General features: G+C 36.1%; 3 protein-coding genes across 3 annotated transcripts; 2 read left to right on the top strand and 1 right to left on the bottom strand.

The window, feature by feature from the left end:
• Positions 1 to 62: 62 nt before the first annotated feature.
• LOC112042993 (ras-related GTP-binding protein A) lies at positions 63 to 11,874 on the bottom strand. The gene is made up of 7 exons (XM_024078234.2): positions 11,582 to 11,874; positions 11,401 to 11,500; positions 8,277 to 8,494; positions 7,761 to 7,927; positions 6,591 to 6,684; positions 4,973 to 5,125; positions 63 to 3,619 (listed from the first exon to the last, which is right to left on the bottom strand). The coding sequence occupies exons 1-7, from the start codon at positions 11,591 to 11,593 to the stop codon at positions 3,440 to 3,442; spliced, it is 924 nt and encodes a 307-aa protein (XP_023934002.1). The 5' UTR covers positions 11,594 to 11,874; the 3' UTR covers positions 63 to 3,439.
• A 573-nt stretch (positions 11,875 to 12,447) lies between these two features.
• Positions 12,448 to 14,875, top strand: LOC112042986 (protein HBS1). Its single transcript, XM_024078225.2, has one exon. It carries the CDS (start codon positions 12,628 to 12,630, stop codon positions 14,647 to 14,649), a length of 2,022 nt encoding a protein of 673 aa, XP_023933993.1. The 5' UTR covers positions 12,448 to 12,627; the 3' UTR covers positions 14,650 to 14,875.
• A 605-nt stretch (positions 14,876 to 15,480) lies between these two features.
• Positions 15,481 to 22,380, top strand: LOC112042999 (prefoldin subunit 1). Its single transcript, XM_052881185.1, has one exon. It carries the CDS (start codon positions 15,633 to 15,635, stop codon positions 16,011 to 16,013), a length of 381 nt encoding a protein of 126 aa, XP_052737145.1. The 5' UTR covers positions 15,481 to 15,632; the 3' UTR covers positions 16,014 to 22,380.
• The last annotated feature ends 1,287 nt before the right edge of the window (positions 22,381 to 23,667 follow it).

Genomic DNA, 23,667 nt, shown 5'->3' with positions numbered 1-23,667 from the left:
AATGTTCTTAGCTCCCCCAAACCCCATATACTGTTGTGGTAACAAATAATAAAAATACGATAACTAATTAAGTATTTATTGTTTTTAGGAAGAGCTTATTCCGATATGTAACATGAATACATAATATTATCTAATATATAGTACAAAATAAGAAATATATAAAATAGAAAACCCTTAAGAGCAAAAATAAATTAAATCTTTTGAAAGGACTCTACATTTTGAACAAAACGTCTTTGATGCAATAACATTTGTCTGTAAAAATAACTAATTTACTTATCCTAAGTGATCGAATATACCGGTGTGAAAATTAACATCGCTTTACAAAAATAAATATCTCTTGTTCATACAAATCTTAATGACAAAGCGATTAAAGAAAAAGCAACTTGTTATTGAGATTTCTATGTTTTAGTGTTCTTTAGGAATAGGCCTTCTCTAGTGCTTTTCAAACGTAATTTTTCCACTGGCAACAGTTCTTTCTAGCCTGGATTTAGAGTTTAGACCCAGCACGCTTATTTAATTCGGGATGGCGGGCGTAGGTTGATAATAATTAATACACTGTAACGATCACTATCAGATGTTAATGGTAAAGACCGTTTAGCACAATATTATTTTAACTTGTAACAACTTCGATTTTTAATTTTTATATAAATTTAATATGTATAATTTTAATAATTAACGAGAATTTATATTAATTAAACAATTATTATCTTTTCTTTATTTATATTAAATTGTTTTCGGGGAATGATACGATTTGTGACAGCCTGTTCACGCTTGTAAGATATCGGGCCCTGCCCCCCTAGCCAAGTGGCATGTCGATTCTCTTTCTACGATCGTTAACGCTTCGCAAACTAGAAAAATGTATGGGAATGACAGATCTTGATCACGTCACCTGTCGATAGCAAATGTCATTCCCATTCATCTTTCTAGTTTTCTTTGTCATACCCTCGGGCGCTGTTATTTGTGGCGAAGTATGGAATTTAGATGAAGGTAAGCCGTCCCAAAGGAAATTCATACAGTTTAGTAAAGACTCCGGTTTCTCATTAATCTGGTTATAGTAAAACAATGAATATGAATGGATTTTTAAAGGTAACCCATCCTACAAGTGTCGACAGGCTAGTTCCAACATAATTAAATTAGGTACAGTGAAATTAACATATAATTTATTTACATTTTAAATCCAGTTTTATGTTTACATATTTAGTTGATTTGACATTTACAAGTCGCTGGGAGCAAGACAATAAATAATTAAATATTATTTTTATTTCAAAGAAAAAAAGGGATCCTACTTAGCTTTAGCAAGCAATATGCTAATCGTTCTCCGATTACATGTCTTATAGAGCAAACAATAATAGCGAAATTGGTATACAGTGACAATTGGGTATTTGACTTTAACTTTCCCTGTTTTAACCCCTTTAACCTTTTGAATATATTGATTTTTATGAGTCATTCGGGAAAATTAGGTCAATAGGGATGATGACAGTTTTTTAGATTGTATTAAGAGTATGCTAATAGTAAAGCAATTTTGTAAAAGTAACAGGGTATCTGCGATCACTACTTTCGGAGCTACAGCGATTTAAAGGGTCAGATTTGCGGCGTTGCCGCGGATCCCTGAAAAACGCCTCATACAAAATGGCACGAACTAATGACGTCGCAGGTAATGTAACCCTGAATACCGCCCCATACAAAACGGTACGAATGAATGACGTCGTAGGTACATAATGATCGTTAGATTTGTATGGGCGGTCAAACAAAATTACTAATATCTTTGTTATTTGTGCGTTTATGTTTATAGTTCATTTATTAAAAAATGTCACATTTGATGTAAGGAAGTTAAAACTGTATGAATTTTCATCTAATTACGATAAAATATTTTTAGTAGATTTTGAAATTTTATAATTTTATTTATTTTGCAAATATCCAGACAATTTTTGCTTTTTATGTATACATTAGTTAACATTGACCTAATTTACCCGAATGTATCATAAAAATCAATATATTCAAACCTAGTCATCATCCTCATTATTAAGGTCGGTCACTCGTGTTCGTTTTTCCAATGCGTAATTTCGATTTGGAATTCCGCGAGACCCCTAAGAGCGTTATTAGCACTACTCTTCGTTACGTTACGTTACACTAGCATTTCGTTACGTACGCGCGGAATTTGTTCTGTTCGGAAAGAACCGTACATGTGCGTCATTTAATATATTTTATTTCATGCATTAGGTTTTCCAAACACGAAAAACGGATTCGAAAACGAAACGTATGCGACCAGCCTAAAAGTCAGTCAATTAACTAATTAATAGATAGAAAAAAACAAAAATCGTCGGCATATTTGTAAAATAAACTAGTTCGAAAGAAAAGAAACAAGAATCGAAAAAAAAAACTTTTTTAACGTAACCAAATGAAAAATCGTATACGCAATTATAGGTTTCTTATACATTCAAAGTTAATATGTACTTCTCATAATTTAGTTTGTTCGTAGCGATACCCGATTTGTGGTTCCAGCTGAAAATCGGCGCTGTATGCTATAAAAGGACATTATGCTGAGCTGGTGCCATTTTCTGGGTTATGCTACACCTCGCATAATCTATACTAATATTATAAAGCTGAAGAGTTTGTTTGTTTGATTGAACGCGCTAATCTCAGGAACTACTGGTCCGATTTGAAAAATTCTTTCAGAGTTAGATAGCCTATTTATCGAGGAATGCTATAGGCTATATATTATGCCCGTATTCCTACGGGAACGGGAACCACGCGGTTGAAACTGCGCGGCGTCAGCTAATGTTGAAATAAACGCATTTTTCTTTCTTTCTTTCTTTCTTTCTAATTACGAGAAATATTAACATAAATGAACAACTCACAAGTAAGAAAGATATTTGTAAACGACTATCAGCCAATATTTTATCATTACATGCAATACATGAAAAAAACAAAACTGAACAGGAAATACCCATGGCTTTTTCATATTTATTATTGACAGCAAAAATATAATGAAAGTAAAATCACGAAAAAAAAACCCCATTATTATCTGCAATTTCAAAACACCGCTAATTTAGCGCGGTATGCGAATGTGACGTCACAAAAGACAAACTTCAAGAGACTGTTTTCTATTGATTGAAACGCAATATCTGAGCGGCCGGACAATCAGAGACAGGATAAATCTCACCGGACAATCCCATTACAACGAAAGAGCATAAATATCGCTCTTTAATTGCGATGGAACCAAAGAGATCGATATGTAAGCAAAATGATCTCGTAATGTCTCGGTGCTGGTGAAGACTTGTTAGTCTACCAGTCCAGCAGGGTTATTATGTAACTCGGTGTACCATTCAAGTAGTTACATAATAACCCTGCTGGTCTCCTCGTACTGGTCTACCAGATCTGGTCTTCTGGTACTGGTCTACCAGATCTGGTCTACTGGTACTGGTCTACCAGATCCGGTCTACTGGTACTGGTTGGGCGGGCTGGAGGACACCTTCTCGAGCTTCTCGAAGTGTTTCCTCGCGTTCCTGATGTTGATGAGAGCCGCCTCCGAGGGTATCTTGGGGTCCGACATCTCCACCATGACGTATGTGTTGCTGGTGAAGCCGTCTATGAACGCTGCGAATACGCTGTTCCGTACCTGAGTAAGTGAAATAAATTTAAGACTAATGAATTAACACTCCCATGATATGCGGGCGACGGGGAGAAAGACAGCGCGGGTTTGAAATTGTGCGTGCGGGGAAGTGAAGTGCATCAGTCGTGGTTTTTCATTCATCGCTACACGCCCCCGGCTCTCGCGGACAAACAGGAGTGTTACGAACGAACTTGCCAAGCTATGGCGTCTAGTCTTGAGTCAGTTTTAGAAGGTAAAAGACGTTAGGGGTTGGGTGCTAGAATGGTGATGCTGTATAGTAGGACCGGAGGTAAGACCCTGAAAACAATTAAACCGATCAAACATGTTTGTCAAACAAATAAACTTTTTAACAACTCAAACATGTTTGTCAAACAATATGATTGTCTGCAACTTTTGATTGAAGTTTGTCAATTGCTTAGTGAAAAAGTCAAGCTTGATAGGTTTGTCAAACATGTTTGATCATTAGTGCTGGCCCTAAAGCAGTGTTGGTCGATCTCCCACTATTTTGCTTTTCAATTTTCTTTTTAATGGGACCTATTACATTTAAACTCACTTTCTTACATAACTAACATATGTAAAAGTTAATGAATAAGGCTGCCTGTCAACCAAGCGGAGCGAGGCAGCGGAGCGGAGAAATGGACTAATGCGGAGCAAACCTGCATACTCTATCTGTCCACCGGAGAGGAGCGAGGCTGCGGAGCGTAGTTAGAAATTAATGCGAAGCCGAGTTGCAGACGGGATTCCCCGCTCCGCTTACCGGTTTCATATGAATTTTTAAACTAGCTCGCAAGTCCCTATCCACTGAAGGGGAGCGGAGATTTTGTGCAATCCTTTTGGTTAATACTTCTGTGTTTCTTGGCTCCGCTGCCTCGCACTGCTTTGGAGGACTAATCACGGCCTAATTTTGACGGCCTCCGTGGCGCAGTGGTATGCGCGGTGGATTTACAAAACGGAGGTCCTGGGTTCGATCCCCGGCTGGGCCGATTGAGGTTTCCTTAATTGGTCCAGGTCTGGCTGGTGGGAGGCTTCGGCCGTGGCTAGTTACCACCCTACCGACAAAGACGTACCGCCAAGCGATTTAGCGTTCCGGTACGATGTCGTGTAGAAATCGAAAGGAGTGTGGATTTTCATCGTCCTCCTAATAAGTTAGCCCGCTTCCATCTTAGACTGCATCATCACCTACCATCAGGTGAGATTGTAGTCAAGGGCTAACTTGTAAAGAATAAAAAAAAATCCCTATACACTGAAGGGGAGCGGAGATTTTGTGCAATCCTATTGGTTAATACTTTTCCGTTTCTCGGCTCCGCTGCCTCGCACCGCTTTGGAGGACTATATGTCTGAATTAAGGTAACATCTCACCTCCATGCTCTGGAACTGCGCCGCCAGCTTGGAGCACGACAGCTTGAACTGCTTGACGATGTTGGACACCTTCTCGAAGCGGTGCGCGTCGCGGTGCGGCCGCCGCTGGCAGTGCGACACCACCAGGAACGTCGCCCTCTCGAACAGAAGCACCTGGAACAAGTTAACCCATTATCATCATCATCAACCTCAGACCAATTATTGTATAGGACCTGCCTCGCTGGACGGTACTTTTCTGTCAAAGTATATGGTCAACGATCTAATGCGATTACAAATACTGCCTCTATAGAATCGATGTTAAATAGTCGTAATCGTGTTCGTCGGTTAAAGAGCTCCGTAAAAATACCTTTTTGTGTAAAAAACGGGCAAAAATTTCTAGTTTAGTATAAGATATATACCAAATCTAAGCTCGTTTTCCTCAGAAAATGACAGAAAATTTTGTTCGTGACTATGAGTGCGATCCTTCTATAATTGGTCTGAGTCATCAACCCATGTTCGGCTCACTGTTGAGCACTGTTACACTGTTATAGTTAAGAACGCTGCACTCGAAATTGTAGACAAACACTTATACCTAGGACATATGATCCAGTTAGGTAGGTCTAATTTCGAGAAAGAGGTGAACCGCCAAATTCAACTCGGCTGGGCAGCATTCGGGATACTCCACGATATCTTTTCGTCCGAAATTCCTCAGTGCCTGAAGACATCAAGCGGGTCGCAGAGATTCGCTGGATGCAGGTGGCTCAGTATCATGGTGTTTGGAAGTCCCTACAAAAGGCCTATGTCCTGCAGTGGACGTCCATCGGCTGATATGATGATGAGCACGAGTCTCCTCTCGGAATGAGAGGGGTTACGCCAATAGTCCATCACGCTGGCAAAATGTGACTTCACCAATGCAGATTGGCAGACTTCACACACGTAGAGAACTAAGAAAAATCTCTGGTATGCAGGTTACCTCACGATGTTCCTTCACCGTTTGAGACACGTGATATTTAATTTCTGGAAAATACATACAACTGAAAAGAAAAGGATTCTCTCATTAAGAATCATCGAAATTAAATATGTCTGTTTTGTGTTACCTTTTCATGGCTAAACTACTGATCCGATTTGTATGAAGTTAGGAATAAAGATAAATTTAGCTTTGGAAAGCCATGGTTCCTGTGAAATTGGTAAAAAACAGGATTGAAGTCACGTGAGTCACGTGAAGCGAGACGCGAGCGTCCGCTTTTATAGTATACTAGCTAACACGTTCCCATTTGAGTATATAGCTTTTGTTGCTCGCTCATAATGGAGCTTTCCATGGGTGTAAGAATTTAAAAATTAGAATTTTTAAAAGCATTTTAATACTTTTTTTTTTAAATATTTACTGTTACTTTATTTTTGTTCTTTAACTTAAATTAAAAAAATAAGCAGTTATTTTTTTTTATTTTAAGTTAAAGAACAAAAATAACCTTTCTATCATTGTTTGTTTTGATTTAACTGACACAGGCTGTTAAATTTCTTTGTGTATTCATACATTCCAAGTGTACTAACTTGTAGTAATGTATGTAAATACCAAAAATTCTGAATTGATGCATATTTGTATACAAATATGTAATTTAAACTTAAATTTTCAACTAACCTCATCTGCATCCACAATAGCTGCAAACTGCTTGAGTGACGATTCTAGGGCTTTTACATTAGGTATTAACTTGTAAACTATGCTGGACCAAGCTCTGAAAAGTAATTATAATATCTATTATAATTCTCATCTGAGAACAAAGAAAAGGCAATTAGTGAGAAATATATGAAATAACTGTAAATTACTGATTGTAATTTATCATTAACAACCCATATTCAGCTCACTGTTGAGCACGAGTCTCCTCTCAGAATGAGAGGGGGTTAGTAGACCTCAGTCCACCAAACTGGCTAAATGGAGATCGGCAGAATTCACAAAGAGAATTTTCTTAATTCATTCTAAATGTGTAAAATTCATTCACATTCTAAAGTGAGGAAACCTCACAATGTTTTTCCTCACTGTTTGAGACACTTTAACTTCTCAAAATGCACGTAGTTGAAAGTTAAAGGACCAGATTCGAACCTACGCCCACTGAATTGAAGGCAGAGATCATATACACTGGACTATCACGGCTCTGAGAGGTATTGAGATGGTATTTGATTTGATGGTGCTTGGAGGCCATTGGATCAGCTTCCACCTTCACACAGGAAATAAAACTATAAGAAATTGTAATTTAATTGTTATCAACTGTAAATTATAATACTGTATGACTTTTTCAAAAGAGCAACTGTTGAGTTTCTTGCCGGTATCTTCTCAGCAGAACCTGCCTTCCGAACCGGTGGTAGAATCTTTACAAATAGTCAACTGACGTGTCAAAAGTGCTTGTAAACTGAGCCTACTTGAAATAAATGGATTTTGAATTTTTTGATGAATTGAGCTCAGTTGTTTGTTAGGCAGCGTGGACTCCGTCACGCTGCTAGTCACGTTAGAAATTTGGTGCAATAATGTTTTTGTTATAATTATTAATAAAGTTTTGTGTTGTAATTACTGATAATGTTTTATGTTGTAATTATTGGTGACATGTCGGGCAGGGAAGGTGAGTGTATGCATTTCTTAAGGGATTCCTACCTACACCCAAGGTCACAAGTCCTGGGACATACTCTAGGTGTTAGGGGATAAAATATAATTGTAATAAATGTGACAAGAGGTGTTAGGGGATAAAATATAATTGTAATAAATGTGCTTACATACTACTTCAACTAACTAACAAACTAAAAATACAATAATTCTTACTTGTACAAAGTTTCGTCCCATATACTAGTTCTGAAGCAGGTACATTCAAGTGGTCTAGAGAGCCTTATGAGATCCTCCTCACGTGATCTGAACATCTCCTCTTGCCTCTCCTCTGCTACTAAATCCATTTTGTGTACTAAACAGAATATCCTTGCTTCTGGGGAGTTCTGCAAAAAAGTCATATTTGATTGTAAAACAGTGACACAATTCCATTCTTCATATTAAAAGTTCATTTTAAATTGTTCCAAGCATTTCAACTATTAAATTCATAATACACAGTTTGATATATTTGGTTGGTCATCTTAAAAGTTTGGGAAACTCTGGTCTAAGAGAAAACAAAGTGACTTCATAAGCTAATACAATAATTTAAGCAACAGGTTTTAATGCAGTTTTCATCAATAGATTTCAGTCTTTATTCAATAGAAAGATGATATTATAGTTTAATAAAGAATTTTGTGGTTAAGGTTTTCAAAAGTCACTCTAGCATAGCATCTGCTAGTACCTTATGTTGCATACCTGTAAAATAGCTTCTAAACATGACTGATAATAGTGAGTATCTTTCTCCATTTCCCTGCTCTCCACATCAAACACATATATGAGGACCTCCACATTCCTGAAGATGTTGTCCCTCTGTGAGGCAAAGTAGTTCTCCATGAAGGCCTCCTGCCCGCCGCAGTCCCACAGGTTGAGGACGAGGTTGCCCAGGAAACGGACATGAGAATGTTCTACATCAACTGTAATCATAATTATAAAGTACAATCAAATGTCAAATAAAAATAATAGCATAGTGAAAAGCAGACTAATAATGAAATATTTTACTATTTACTATCTAATATATAAAATTTTCGTGTCACAGTTTTCGTTGCCATACTCCTCTGAAACAGCTTGATCGATTTTGATGAAATTTTTTGTGCTTATCCAGTATCTATGAGAATAGGTCAACATCTATTTTTTATACCTCTAATTGTTATTCAAATCGTCCGTGGGTAGGGGTAGGGTAGGGGTATGGTAGGGGTACGGTAGGAGTAGGATAGGGGTAGTTGAAAGTTTACATCGAGTTTCACGCGGACGAAGTCGCGGGCGTCAGCTAGTATTATATAAAGTAGTTACATGTATTGATCTAAGGCCAGGATGGATATTTTATGTTTTTGTCACTGTCATAGTCTTACGTCCAACATATTACAATTATGTTAAAAAGTTTTGTGTCACTGATATTGTTTTCAACTGTGCATAAAAATATTGATGATTGAAGTATTGGATTTATAACTAGATCTTTATAACATTGGCTTGCACAAGTTTTTAAACTAGGATACTGCACTTTATAAACAAATTGTACAAAATAGGAAATTTCTCAGCTAAAAATAATTATATACAGTTGAATATATTTACTTATACCTCCTCCTTTTATGAAGTTGGTTAAAAACAGATTTGTAATGATTCCTCAGAGTAGGCATTTTTGCAACTATAAAATGCATACTTATATAAGTTATAAATGTATAGGTTATAAAGTGCAACTATAAAGTTATTTAAATCAATTAGTGCAAAATATTATAGTACAGTTGAGATATTGATAATAATATCACCCTAGAAAAAGTATCAAAATACTTGGACCTTGCTCACGAGATTACCGCCATGTGGAATGTTGAGTCAACTATTATTATTCCGATAGTTGTTTCAGTCAATGGTCTTATAGCGAAAAGCTTCAACCAACACCTTAAGAAGCTTTCCCTTAACTGTTGGATCAAGAGTCGGATACAAAAGGCAGTGATTCTTGAGACGGGGCGTATTGTGAGGAGGTTCCTCACTCTGGAGCCCTGACCACCGGGTGCTTGGACACTCAAATGTGGGAGGTGAATTTTTTTTTATAAATTTTTAATAATGTTTTGTATTTTATACTTATATTGTTAAAAATTAAAAAAAAAAGAAGTAATAAATAAATGAGAGGAATAGTAATTCACCCTAGTAACAATGAAACTGGCAATGTTACCAATCAATAAAAAACATCACTGTGTATAATGTATATTAAACATTCAGAATGCTCTTAGTAATCAGCTGACTCATACAAACATGCAAATTAATGAACCAAGAATGTTTCGTCATCAACCCATATTCGGCTCACTGCTGAGCTCGAGTCTCCTCTCAGAATGAGAGGGGTTAGGCCAATAGTCCACCACGCTGGCCCAATGCGGATTGGCAGACTTCACACACGCAGAGAATTAAGATAATTCTCTGGTATGCAGGTTTCCTCACGATGTTTTCCTTCACCGATTGAGACACGTGATATTTAATTTCTTAAAATGCACACAACTGAAAAGTTGGAGGTGCATGCCCCGGACCGGATTCGAACCCACACCCTCCGGAATCGGAGGCAGAGGTCATATCCACTGGGCTATCACGGCAGGCACGTCACGGCGGCAAGAATGTTTGAACACAATTAATTTTTAATTTGTAAGTTGGTTTCATTTATAACATTATGTAAATAAATTAATAATTGTTTGCGCAAAACTATACTAGTCGAAAATTGTTCATCATCATCACTATTATCAGTCTATTAGCAACCAGGACCAGGCCTCCTTAATGGAAAGGAGATATAGGCCTTATACCAGTGGCGTGCACTTCATACATGCATTAAAGTAGTGTATACTCTAAGAGCTGTTTCCTTAGTGCTTATAAAATGAAGATTTTTTTAAGTTTGGTTAATTTTTATTACTAGTGATTACCCTGATCAACAACCTTATGTACGCCACATGCTTATACCCATCACATTGATCCAATTCAGATTGGTGAGCTTAGGGCTTCTAATATTGTTATACAGACTATTCAACATTAATGTTATATTAACCTTTTTATAAATTATCTACTATTGTCTGGGGCCCCATAAATTAATTTTGGAAGACCCCTTAAAGGCCATTACACAATAAGCTTTTTAATGATAGGTAGAGATTATGGTGGCAGACATTGGTTGGCTAGTTACCACCTTACAAAAACATACCACCGAGTGATTTAGTGTTTGGGTATGATGTCACATAGAAATTGTCAGAGATATAGTTAGAACAAACTTGTGCCACTTCCATCTTAGATTGCATGATCACTTAACATCAGGTATGATCACAGTCAAGGGCTAACTTGTCAAGGAATAAGAGAAAAAAAGGTTAATTAATGCTGATATTTCAATAATTTGCACACATAATATAACTAATATGTTCATAGTTATTTTCAGGGAATAGCTGTGTTGCGACTTCAGAAGATTACAAAATTTATAAGTTGTGATCATTTGCCACTTACTGTAGATTACAAGTATTATATTTACTAAAAAGCCGTAATAGCCAAGTGCATATGACCAATGCCTCAGATTTCGGAGGCTGTGGTTTTAAATCCGGTCCAGGGAATGCACCTCCTACTTTTCAGTTGTGTGCATTTTAAGAAATTAAATATCACATATCTCAAATGGTGAAGGAAAAACATTGAGGAAACCTGCATACCAGAGAATTTTCTTAATTCTCTGTGTGTGTGAAGTCTGCCAATCTGCATTGGGCTAGCGTGGTGGACTATTGGCCTAACCCCTCTCATTCTGAGAGGAGACTCGAACTCAGCAGTGAACCGAATATGAGTTGATAATGATGATGATGATTATACTTACTTGTGGCCCCCAGTCTTCTAGTATCTCTTGCTATATAGTTCGCAAATATGATTGACCTCATGCTCGTCTTTCCAGAACCACTCTTCCCCATCAAAAGCACCTTAAAATTAACAAAGAACATTATTGTTTTATATGAACTAAGTAATAGAAACATCCCTATTTTTGGCATATATCATGTTACCTTTTTCTTCATATTGACCAAGTTTTGGGCTAATTTAAATTAAAACCCAAAACCAGTATTTATTGTCCACTACGTAAAAATCTTTTACAAATTAAAGTTCTTTATCAAAATTAAGTTTTCTTTTATTGTTTTCAACTTGTGATATTTTGACACTCGATATTATTCACAATCAAAATTATAATATTGTACTGTGGGCGTTGCGTTCTAATAAATTCAAAGGCTCATGAAATTCTTAAAAAAATCCCTGAACATTTTAAAAGATACGATTGCAAATAAAAACGAAATGTAATTTGTGACATAATGACATTGACGTAATGTGACGGTTTTGACATTGACATTTGACAGTTCTATTGTATGCACAGATTATTTTATTTTTCAACAGTAGATTATATTAAAATGATTTTTAAAATAGACAGAGAAAGTAATAGACGGTTACTAGGGACTTTTGCACAATTTATTTACTGCTTAACGGACCGCGAACGCCACGTAAATGGAATGAGATGACGACGTCCAAATTGGTCAAATGACTTAAGCTTAGATTATATTATAGATTAAAGTTCAGTTTAGGCTTTAAAACATATAGTAATAGTAACTTATATAAAAAGAAAAAAAATATTTAGTCCGGTAATAAAATAAAGTAATAGGTATAATATTATTTTGATATTTTGTACAATAAAATAATTAATTGTACAAAATATTAAAATAACATTTAAATATAATATGAAAAAATAATTATACTACCTTTAAATAAAAGTATTTATAAACAGACATCCTTGGATATAATCAAGGCCAAATATAAATTTTATTTGCGAACGAGCAGCTCTGTCTACGAAAACTCAGTCTCAGTCACGAATGACGTCTGTTTGGAGTTGTATCTTGAAATCTTGAATGTCAAAAAATTATTGACAATTTGTATCGGAAACAGAATTTATGAATTTTTCAAGGAGTTTTAATTTTTATGAAAACGTGTTGAATTGTAATTGATAATTCTGTTATAACCACTATGTGTTTACTAAGTAGTTAAGTTATCTTAGTCGCATTACAACATGGCACGTCATCGCAATGTAAGAAACCGCAACTATTCAGATGAGTACGATTACGATGATGTGTACGGGCACTCTGTTGAGGAAGACAGCTGCATGTCTCCCAGCGATGCGGATCAGTGGTTGTACGACCGTTCCCGCAACCAGCAGGCCATGTCTAACTTCCTAGACAGCCACAATGATATCCAGGAAGAGACCGAAGAGCAGACCGCTGCTGCACATCGGAGTTTAGAGCGACGCGAGTCTATGGACCTGCGCGGGCTCAACTTATCAGAGGATGATGAAATAAAGCTCATGTCGTGTCTGGACGAACTGAGGAACGTTTTAGGTGATACAATTCCTGAAAACATTCTAGTGCAGTCTGTGCTTAAACACAGATTTAACTATGATAAAGCTTTGGATGAAATATTAAACAATAAGGCTAAAGAAGACAAAAATGTACCTGTAGTACCACTACCTCCTGTAATTATTGAACCTATTAAAGCACCTGTAATAGCTACAATTGATACTCCTAAGGTGATAACTACAAAAATTGAACCTAATAAGGCAGCTGTAATTAAAGGTTTCAGAATTGGAGATGAGACTCCAAAAAGTTGCCCACAAACTCCCAGAGATCAATCCCCTGCTAAAAGAGATAGAACTCCTTCTAGAGCTGATCAGGAAGACAAAGTATTTACAAAAGTAAAAGAAAATAAAACAGATCCTAATACACAGTACAATATTGAACGAGGATCTGACAAAGATCACCTGTACATAGTTGTTATAGGTCACGTTGATGCTGGTAAGTCTACTTTGATGGGCCGATTATTATGCGAGTTAGGTGAAGTTAGCCAAAGAACTTTGCACAAATATGAGCAAGAGAGTAAAAAAATCGGTAAACAAAGCTTCATGTATGCCTGGGTGCTAGACGAAACAGGTGAAGAGAGGGTAAGAGGTATCACAATGGACGTAGGAAGAGCCCAATTTGAGACAAAAACAAAGAAAGTGATCATTTTAGATGCACCTGGTCATGCAGACTTTATACCTAACATGATAACTGGTGCAGGGCAAGCTGATGTTGCCTTACTTGTTGTAGATGCCACGAGGGGAGAATTTGAATCTGGCTTTGATCTTGGAGGACAAACTAGAGAGCACGCTTTACTTGTTAGGTCTCTCGGAGTCAACCAATTAGCAGTGGCAGTTAACAAGCTAGATACTAGTAATTGGTCACAAGAAAGGTTTAATGAGATTACAAAAAAACTCAAAGCTTTCTTAAAACAGGCAGGTTTTAAAGACTCAGATGTTACATTTGTACCTTGTTCAGGTCTTACAGGTGAAAATCTGGTTAAGGCTCCAACAGAAGCAGAGTTACTTAGCTGGTACAGTGGGCCATGCTTACTTGATGTGATCGACAAATTCAATGTTCCTCAGAGGCCTGTATCCAAGCCTCTCCGCATGTCTATTAATGATATATTCAAGGGCACAGGTTCAGGATTTTGTGTAGCTGGTCGTATTGAAAATGGTGTGCTCAATAAAGGTGACAAAGTACTTGTTTGTCCATCAAAAGAAATGGCAGAGGTCCGAAGTTTGAGCATCAATGATCTAACAAGTAATAGTGCATTTGCTGGTGACCAAGTTAGTGTCACTTTATCTGGTGTTGAAATGCAGAATGTGGCAGTGGGTTTCATACTAAGTGATCCAATTCAACAAGTCCCTGTTACTACCCGCTTTGAAGCAAGATTAGTTGTTTTTAATGTAAAGGTACCTATAACTAAGGGGTTCCCTGTTTTAATACACCATCAATCTTTAGTGGAGTCTGCAAATATTGTAAAACTTAAAGCATTATTGAATAAGAGCACTGGAGAAGTGATGAAGAAAAAGCCCAGGTGTTTGGGAAACAATTCTGTAGCTGTTGTAGAAATAGAGGCCTCCAAACCTATATGTATTGAGCGATACAAAGATGTCAAGGAATTAGGACGAGTGATGCTTCGTGTTGCTGGTGTCACAATCGCTGCAGGCCTTGTGACCGATATAATTAATATTTGATTGATCTGATATATTTGTATAAAGTAACGTTAAAATGCCAAGGTTTTAGACAGTAAATACAAAAGTATAGTAAAATGTAGTACATTATATTACTCAAGTGCCTTGGTATTTTAATAGTAATTGTGTACAATGTTGTATCCTGCTATAAATATAAATTATGTTCATAATTTTTGCTATTTATCTAATTATTTTTATTATTAATAAATTGTTAAGATATAGAAAATAATTGTTGTGGTATTAGATTTTAAGCCCAAAAAAAAAACATATCCTGTAAATATAGTAACAAAGCAATCAAATCAAATTATATATAGTATTTTAATTTTATAAAGAAGATTTTAGACTGTTATGTAGTGAGTGAATATTTACTCAAATACTACTTGATTTCAAATGATTGAAATATAAATGAGAATAGCGGCAGGCAGTGGCGGTACATATAACATATAACATTTTTATTCAAAAGAGTTTTAGCATGAGTCCTCAGGGTAGGTAATACATTTGTGCATCTAAGAAGTACACACCACTGGTAGCAGGCACAGATAAATAGTTATATTCATCTACTCTTTTTCTAATTCTACCCACACTCCATAGACGATCACACAACATTGTATTGACTATTGACATTGACGAGCCAATAGTTACTGCCAAGTTGTAGCATGATTGCAAATTGATTTGAGCTGGGACTCAAAAACTTTGATATTATTATGAATATAGATCAAAATACCCGACACCCCTAGCATATGACACTGTCTAATGGAGACTTACAGCTCAGACGAATTATAATTTATTTATCTGAGGCTTATAGGCTTATCCAGTATTTAATTGTTTGTCTGTGTCATAACCTCTAAATAAGACGTCAAACTTCAAATTCAAAATCACGAAAAATCAAAATCGAAGTTTTTCTGTTTTTGCATAGGGACTAGGGTTTTTGATTAATATCTTAATTATCCTTTCATTGAATAACTTTTCCACTGTAATAATCAATAATGGCTAAGCCGGTGGATTTGGAACTGAAAAAAGCTTTCGTCGAATTGCAAGTGAAAATGGTTGAGACGAGTAAGAAGATCCAGGTGATAGACGGTCAAATTGGTATGCTGAAACGGGTGTTGCAACATGCAGACATTACTCAGCGGGAGATCAGCACTTTACCTCCAGAAACCAAAACTTACGAGTCCGTGGGCAGAATGTTCCTTCTAACAGACTTGGCGGAAATCAAAAGTAATTTAAGCAGTCGAACTGCACTGCTTACTTCACGGACAGCGGAATTGGAGAGTAATAAAGAATATTTAGAGAAAAATCTCAAAGAAAGCGAAAACAATATTCGAGAAATGGTACAACAGAAGAAGGGGCAAAGTGAGACTAAGTAATCTTCAATTTATAATTAAAAAATTATGCTTAGAATATTGGGCTTAGTAGCCTTTTATAGTCACTTTGAAATATTAAAAACTAACTTTTTGCTACGTTTTTAATAAGTATTTATAAACAATGTACTATAAAGAAAGACCAAGACAACACCTCTAATAAAAAACTGCATCACTATTAATATGTTATTTGTAAAATTCATGTTTCTGTATTAAGTACATTACAAACTTGTATTGGTTGATTTTATTTGGATATGGATGTATTTTTAACTCTGTGCTGAGTGCACTTTATGGTCTCTGGTTGCTTTTTAAAAAAAATTGCAATTCTTTTGAAGAGCTTGGAACTACGAAGGTCTGTGCTGTTTCAAAAGTTAATTATAAATAAACCATTGCAATCATGAACATTATTAGAGTACAAAGACAAAATTATATCACTTTAAATGAATAGATCTGAAACAGGGTTCTTACGATTATGGGTAGCTATCCTATTTACAATGTAGGATTTTAACGCAGCCAAGATAGCCATTTTACTGACATCTATTCCATTATACCATTTTGTATACTTACAATGTGAACAGTGGCATAGCTAGGTAACCAAAGGCCCTGGTGCAGATAAAAAAAGAGGCCCCACTACTATCTTAACTGGTTACGTTTATTACATAAAATATACTTTATACTGTAGGCAGGGAGAACAACACAATCAGAGAACGGGGAGTGTTGATTGATTGTCAAGGAATTCCTTAACCCTACATCCCGTACTCACAAGTTCAGGATTCTGCTCAGAGTTTTATTCTCTACCATACAATGGACCCGGCACCCATACGGTGAATCCATGGAATGCTAAGATATCCGTCTCAAATGCTAAGCTACTCTATTATTAGCTTTTTTTCGTGCCTTACAGTGCAGGTAATACAAATATTTAACAGAGAGATATTCTGGTAAGATTTTGAAGGCCCAGGGAGCACTGCACCGTCTAACCTAGGTAGCTACACCCACTGAATGTTAATCATATTACAGATAAAAAATGTGAAGGTTTGTGTTATGTTTGTTACTTATTGTCATGTATATAATCTACATAAATTCTGTGTCTTTTCTAAACTTTAGTTGAATTAGGTAGGTAGTTGAATAATTACACTTTACAACTGTCATGTCTTGCTACCTAGCTCAATAAACGTTATCTAAATTATAAATCGTATTATTTAAACATAATAGTGGCGACGAGACGAAAATTTAGTGAAAATGGATCATAAAGCAGTGAAGTTTGGTGAATTTAATCCAAAAATCGACATATGGGACAATTACATTGACCGGTTAAAGTTTTGTTTCGAGGCAAATGGCATCATGTTGGATGGCGCCAAACGAGCGAATTTCTTTACTGTGTGTGGAGCGGAAGTTTTTGAGACGTTTTTGGCTTTAATTACACCAAGAAAACCGAGTGATGTGACATTTGTTGAAATAGAAACAATCTTAACAAAACATTATAGTCCTAAACCAAATGAAATTTCCGTGTCATACAAATTCTATACACGTAACCAAAATACAAATGAAACTGCGTCAGATTACATTGCACAATTGCGAAAAATTAGCTCCAAGTGTAATTTTATGGACCTAGAACGAATGTTACGTGATCGGCTCGTCTGTGGCATGAAAGATCGCGGCCTACAGTACGATCTTTTGAAAAAAGATAACCTACGTTATCAAGATGTTATAGATGCTATGTTAGCCGCCGAAACTGCGGGAAAAGATTGTCACATGATTCAATCTTCTGTCAATATAGAAAGCAGTAACACAAGTACAAACAATACATCTATAAGTTCACCAGTAGAAGCCATGGATGTAAATGCTGTACAGCCCAGGGCTAGCTCGCGTTTATGTTACCGGTGTGGTGATCGTCATGGTGGTGAATGCAGATTTATTAACGCTGTTTGCCGATTCTGTTCTAAAAAAGGACACATTGAAAAAATATGCTTAGTAAAGAAAAAATCTTTTAAGAAGAATATAAATTTTACTGAGGAACCAGATATACGCTTGAATGGAATTTACAGCATTCAATCTGAGACTAAAATACTGCCTTTTGTGGTCGAATTGTTATTGGAAGACATCCCTGTGGTATTGCAAGTAGATACAGGAGCGAGTTTTTCATTGGTAAATGAATACACTTGGAAGAAGATAAAATATCAAAACAAACAGATTACTCTTCGACCAGTGTCACTTACTCTACGCACGTGGACAAACACACCAGTGATTTTACTTGGTCAAACAACACTTCATGTTCAGTATAGAAATCTAAAATGTAACCTAAATGTAATCATAGCAAAAGGATGTGGTCCTAATCTTCTAGGACGGGACTGGTTGAACCCGCTGAACATAACATTGAACATTAATTGTATATCAAGCAGTGATCTTGTAAACATTGACAAGACTATTTCAAAATATAGTGAAATCTTTGAGGACGAGCTGGGTACATTTACTGGTGACCCTGTTACAATACATCTTAAACAAAATGCTACACCTAGATTTCTGAAAGCTCGTCCAGTACCATATGCCATCAAAGCTAGAGTAGAGCAAGAAATTGACCGGCTAGTGGCAGAGGGGGTACTACAACCCTTATCTTTTTCTGAGTGGGCAACACCTGTTGTGCCAATAATAAAGAAGTCAGGGGATATCCGGCTATGTGGAGATTACCGTAGTACTGTCAATCAAGCTACTGAATCGGATACTTTTCCTATGCCGACAGCCAATGAGGTATTTGCTACAGTGGCAGGTGCAAAGTTTTTTACAACATTAGACCTCGATCGAGCATACACACAAGTAAAAGTTACTGAGAGTACAGCCAAAATGTTAACTTTAAATACATGCAAGGGCCTATATTCAGTTCATCGGTTACCGTTCGGAGTCAAAGCATGCCCTGGAATATTTCAGAGACTTATGACAGCATTACTGGCAGGTATCCAGGGTGTTTCAGTTTTAATTGATGATATCATAGTGAGTGGTCCTACAATACTGATTATGCAACAAAGACTTGACAATGTTTTAAAACGTATACAGAAAGCTGGATTCCATCTTAACAAGAATAAATGTAAATTTGCTCAAGAAAAAGTAGAATTTTTAGGTTTTGTGATCAATGGAGATGGTATACACCCAGCTCCAAGTAAAGTGGAAGCTATTTTAAAAACACCAGAACCTAAGAATGTACGGGAGTTGCAAGCATTTTTAGGCTTGTATAACTTTTATGAAAGGTTTATACCTCATAAGGCAACAACATTGGAGCCGTTACACAGACTACTAGATAAATCTCAAACTTGGAGATGGACCCAAAGAGAACAGGATGCATTTAATAAAGCAAAACAGTTGCTAACATTTGAAACAACATTGGTTCATTATGATTTGAATAAACATGTAATTCTAACATGTGATAGTTCAGAATATGGCGTTGGAGCAGTGCTATCACATGTTATGGACGAGGGACATGAACGGCCTATTGCAATGAGCTCTAGGACATTAAATGCACATGAGCGAAGATATTCACAGTTAGATAAAGAGGCTACTGCGATTATGTTTGGCATTAAAAAATTTCACAATTATATAGCTGGCAGACAATTTACAATAGTGACCGATCACAAGCCGTTACTAGGAATATTTGATCCTAAAAGACCTATGCCATCCATTTTATCACCTCGGCTAACAAGAATCGCTATAGCATTAACAGCACATGATTATAGTATTACATATCGACCTGGAAGTCAAATTGGCAATGCAGACAGTTTAAGTCGATGGCCGCTACCAGTCCCAGAGCAAGAAGATCAATCTTTGTGTGAAGTATTGCTAATGGCAGAAAAGGTGGAAGATTTTCCCTACACAGCTCATGAGATAGCTTCCGAAACTACAAAAGATCAGACACTTTCACGAATTGTACATTTCTTAAGATGTGGATGGCCAGGCAAAGTTACTGATAGGGATCTACGAACATATTGGTTGCACAGAACAGAGTTGTCTTTACAAGATGGATGTATATTATTAGGATGCCGCGTTGTTATACCACCATCCCTTCGACAAACCGTCCTACGCATGCTTCATACTACTCATAATGGAATTGTTCATACCAAGGCATTGGCTAGGAGTTATGTGTGGTGGCCACAATTGAGCGACGACATAAGTCGACTAGTTCAAAATTGCACTAAGTGTCTGGAAAATAGACGTATGCCTGAGAAATCGTCTCATGAATGGATTCTTCCATCAAAACCATGGTCCAGAATACATATAGATTTTGCAGGGCCATACATGAATAAAACATTTCTTATAGTAGTCGACGCTTTTTCTAAATGGCCTGAAGTTTTTATTGTAAGTAGCACAAATTCTAGAACAGTGATTGGCCATCTAAGAAATTTGTTTGCTACTCATGGTATTTGTGAAACCTTGGTCTCAGATAATGGTACTTCCTTTGTATCTCAAGAAATGAAATTATTTCTAGAATCAAATAAAATAAGACATGTGACGTCAGCACCTTACCATCCTGCCACCAATGGCTTGGCAGAGAGGATGGTACAAACTGTAAAAGACAAACTACGCAAAATACATGGACCATGGGAAGTTAAAATTCCAAATATGTTATTAGGCCTACGTGTTACACCATGTTCTTCTACAAATAAGAGTCCTTCAGAGCTTTTAATGAATAGACGCCTTCGTACTGTCATGGATACTTTGCATCCAGATAATATACAACATAGAAAAATAGAAAGTCAAGTAATAAAAAATGCACAGCAGAAAAACAGACAAAGTAATATAGGACAAAATGTAATGTATAGAAATTATATAAAAGGACCAAAATGGTTACCTGGACAAATCAAGGAAAAAGACGGTCCATCCAGCTATAAGGTACAAACAGGAGAAGGAACCGTCTTAAGACGACATATGGACCAGATTATTAAAGTAAAAGAGTGTGAGAACCTACCATCAACAAGTGGAACAAGTGGTGGAAATAATGAAATAATTGATGATACAGAGACAGGGGATGATGATAAAGCCAATCAGGAAGAAGAAAATCAGTATGAAATAGAAACAGACCCTATAATTGAAATACCGAGTGCTGAGAAATGGGAGGAGATATTAGGAATACCTAAATCAGCAGAGATTGATATACCCGGAGGAAAAATTAGAACAAAAAGAAATGTTTATCATAAAGGTCCATATTATAGGCCGAGTCGTTCTAAGGAAGATGATGGTTAAATTTATGTTTATGCTATGTATATCTTTTAAATACTTTGCTATTGTATTTGGGATTTAAATTTGTTACTTACTTATTAATTAGTAGTTAATTAGTAATATACTTGGGAGGAAGGTATGTCATGTATATAATCTACATAAATTCTGTGTCTTTTCTAAACTTTAGTTGAATTAGGTAGGTAGTTGAATAATTACACTTTACAACTGTCATGTCTTGCTACCTAGCTCAATAAACGTTATCTAAATTATAAATCGTATTATTTAAACATAATACTTATTATGGAGATATGGTTGAATAGATTTGGATGAAACAATGCAATGTAATTCATTAACAATGGTTTACTCAATTAATGTTTAATTATTATAATTTTTTATGATTATAATATGTTTTATTTATAAAATATTTTTTGCATTTCTTTTTTTTACCATTATTCACATACATATAACTTGTCTTTGTCTCAAATATTATGTGTTATGTTATTATTATATATTACATCTGTAGATGGTCATTTTCTATCTCTAGTCTTTTCATCTCATTCATTTAATTTAACCACTTGATATAGAATGCTTCAATATTATAAAGTTCTAGTTCTAGTTATTTTGTTTATACAAGATGGATTGGTTTTGAACGTAATACAAACACATAGGTGTGTATTAACTAAGGGAATGTCAGCACATAAGAAACAGATTGTTTTATTATTTAGGCCCAAGGTGATACAGGAGGATGTATGTGACATAGTAACCTGTTTACCAAAATGTCATTGCTTAAATCGCTCACAGGCATAATATGATAATTTAGGAACATCCTTCTGTTTTGCTAATGTTCCTTCAGTTACATACACAGATATGTCTGTCTGTCTGTATGTTCTGTTTTAAATTAGAAAATTGAGTATCTGTACCACAGGCAAATTGGCTCATCTGAATTTAAAAAACCTGATTGTATTTTAAAATGTAACTTATAAAAATGTATTTTAAATGTTTTTGTAGGTATATCAATTTTAATCTTCAAGATACTATTTTTTAATTTATTGTAAGCTTGTTAAGTTATACTAAAAAAATCTACCATTCGTCAATTGGTTTTCTTTTCTGATTGTTTGAATTTAACCATGCTACTTCTATGTTGAGTTTAATATATATTACTGCACAACTATTGAAATACTTTTATTTACTCTTGCTGTGTTAAACCATTTGTCTTTGAAGCTGTCTGAGTTGTGTATACAATCATCTACAATCACATCGACAAGTACAAGAGTTTGCCAATGTGAACCTCTGAATGATAATCTGGTTCAGATCCAGAAAGAAAGGGGCAACTATTATCAATTTAGCAGTAAAATACTAATCATCATTATCAACCCATATTCGGCTCACTGCTGAGCTCGAGTCTCAGAATGAGAGGGTTTAAGCCAATAGACCACCACGCTGGCCCAATGTGCATTGGTAGACTTCACACACACAGAGAATTAAGAAAATTCTCTGGTATGCAGGTTTCCTCACGATGTTTTCCATCACTGGTTGAGACACGTGATATTTTAATTTCTTAACTTAACAACTGAAAAGTTGGAGGTGTATGCCCCAGACCGGATTCGAACCCACAACCTCCGGAATCGGGGGCAGAAGTCATATTCACTGGGCTATCACGGCTCATATTGTAGCTTAGTAAAACACACATTCATATTTATAAAATTAGCGGACGCCCGCGACTTCTCCGCGTGGAATTCAGTTTTTCACTAATCCCGCGGGAACTATGGATTTTCCGGGATGAAAAGTAGTTAGAAAAGTTAAAATCCAGAGTAAAGTCTATTACCATTCCAAATTGTAGCTGCAGCGTAAAGGCGGACAAACATACTTTCACACACACACACACTCACACAAACTTTAGGCTTTAGAATTTTAGTGTGATTAGGTTTAATTAGCAATTCTACAAATATTCTGGAGTTAGGATTACTTCTATAGTTCTACCTACTTCACTTAATGTCGGGAAATTCAAATGGTAGGGTATAGGAATATCCGTAATTCCCTATCATGGAAACTCGTTGGTACTTTTTTATTCCATTTGCTTTGCTATGATGTTCTGTGCGACTAAATTGAGGACAAAATGAGAACATCGATATACGAGCTTGTTTGTGACTGAAATGTTTGTTAGGATCACAGGCGGAATAATGGAGCAAAGTTGTTTCCCTTTGTGCATACCTACACGTTTCTCATACTTAGTTGCCAATATTTATATACATACCATAGTAATTCGTAACATGTTCAACCCTAAGTAATTATGACTTCTCACTTCATCTTCATCATTATCATTTTTAAGGCCCAGTATAGGATTAGACCTTCCACCTTATAGACCACCACGCTGCTGACTGCCCCAATGCGGGTTCAGCGGGTTGGCGGGCTTAGGGTGATAATGTTAAATTAGTTAACAACCATTATGTTTATGATA

Source organism: Bicyclus anynana, chromosome 4 (genome assembly GCF_947172395.1).
Source record: "Bicyclus anynana chromosome 4, ilBicAnyn1.1, whole genome shotgun sequence".
In the NCBI taxonomy this organism is placed as follows: Eukaryota; Metazoa; Arthropoda; class Insecta; order Lepidoptera; family Nymphalidae; genus Bicyclus; species Bicyclus anynana.
The sequence above is the reverse complement of the archived record's forward strand: the minus strand, read 5'-3'. Positions and strand labels throughout refer to the sequence as shown.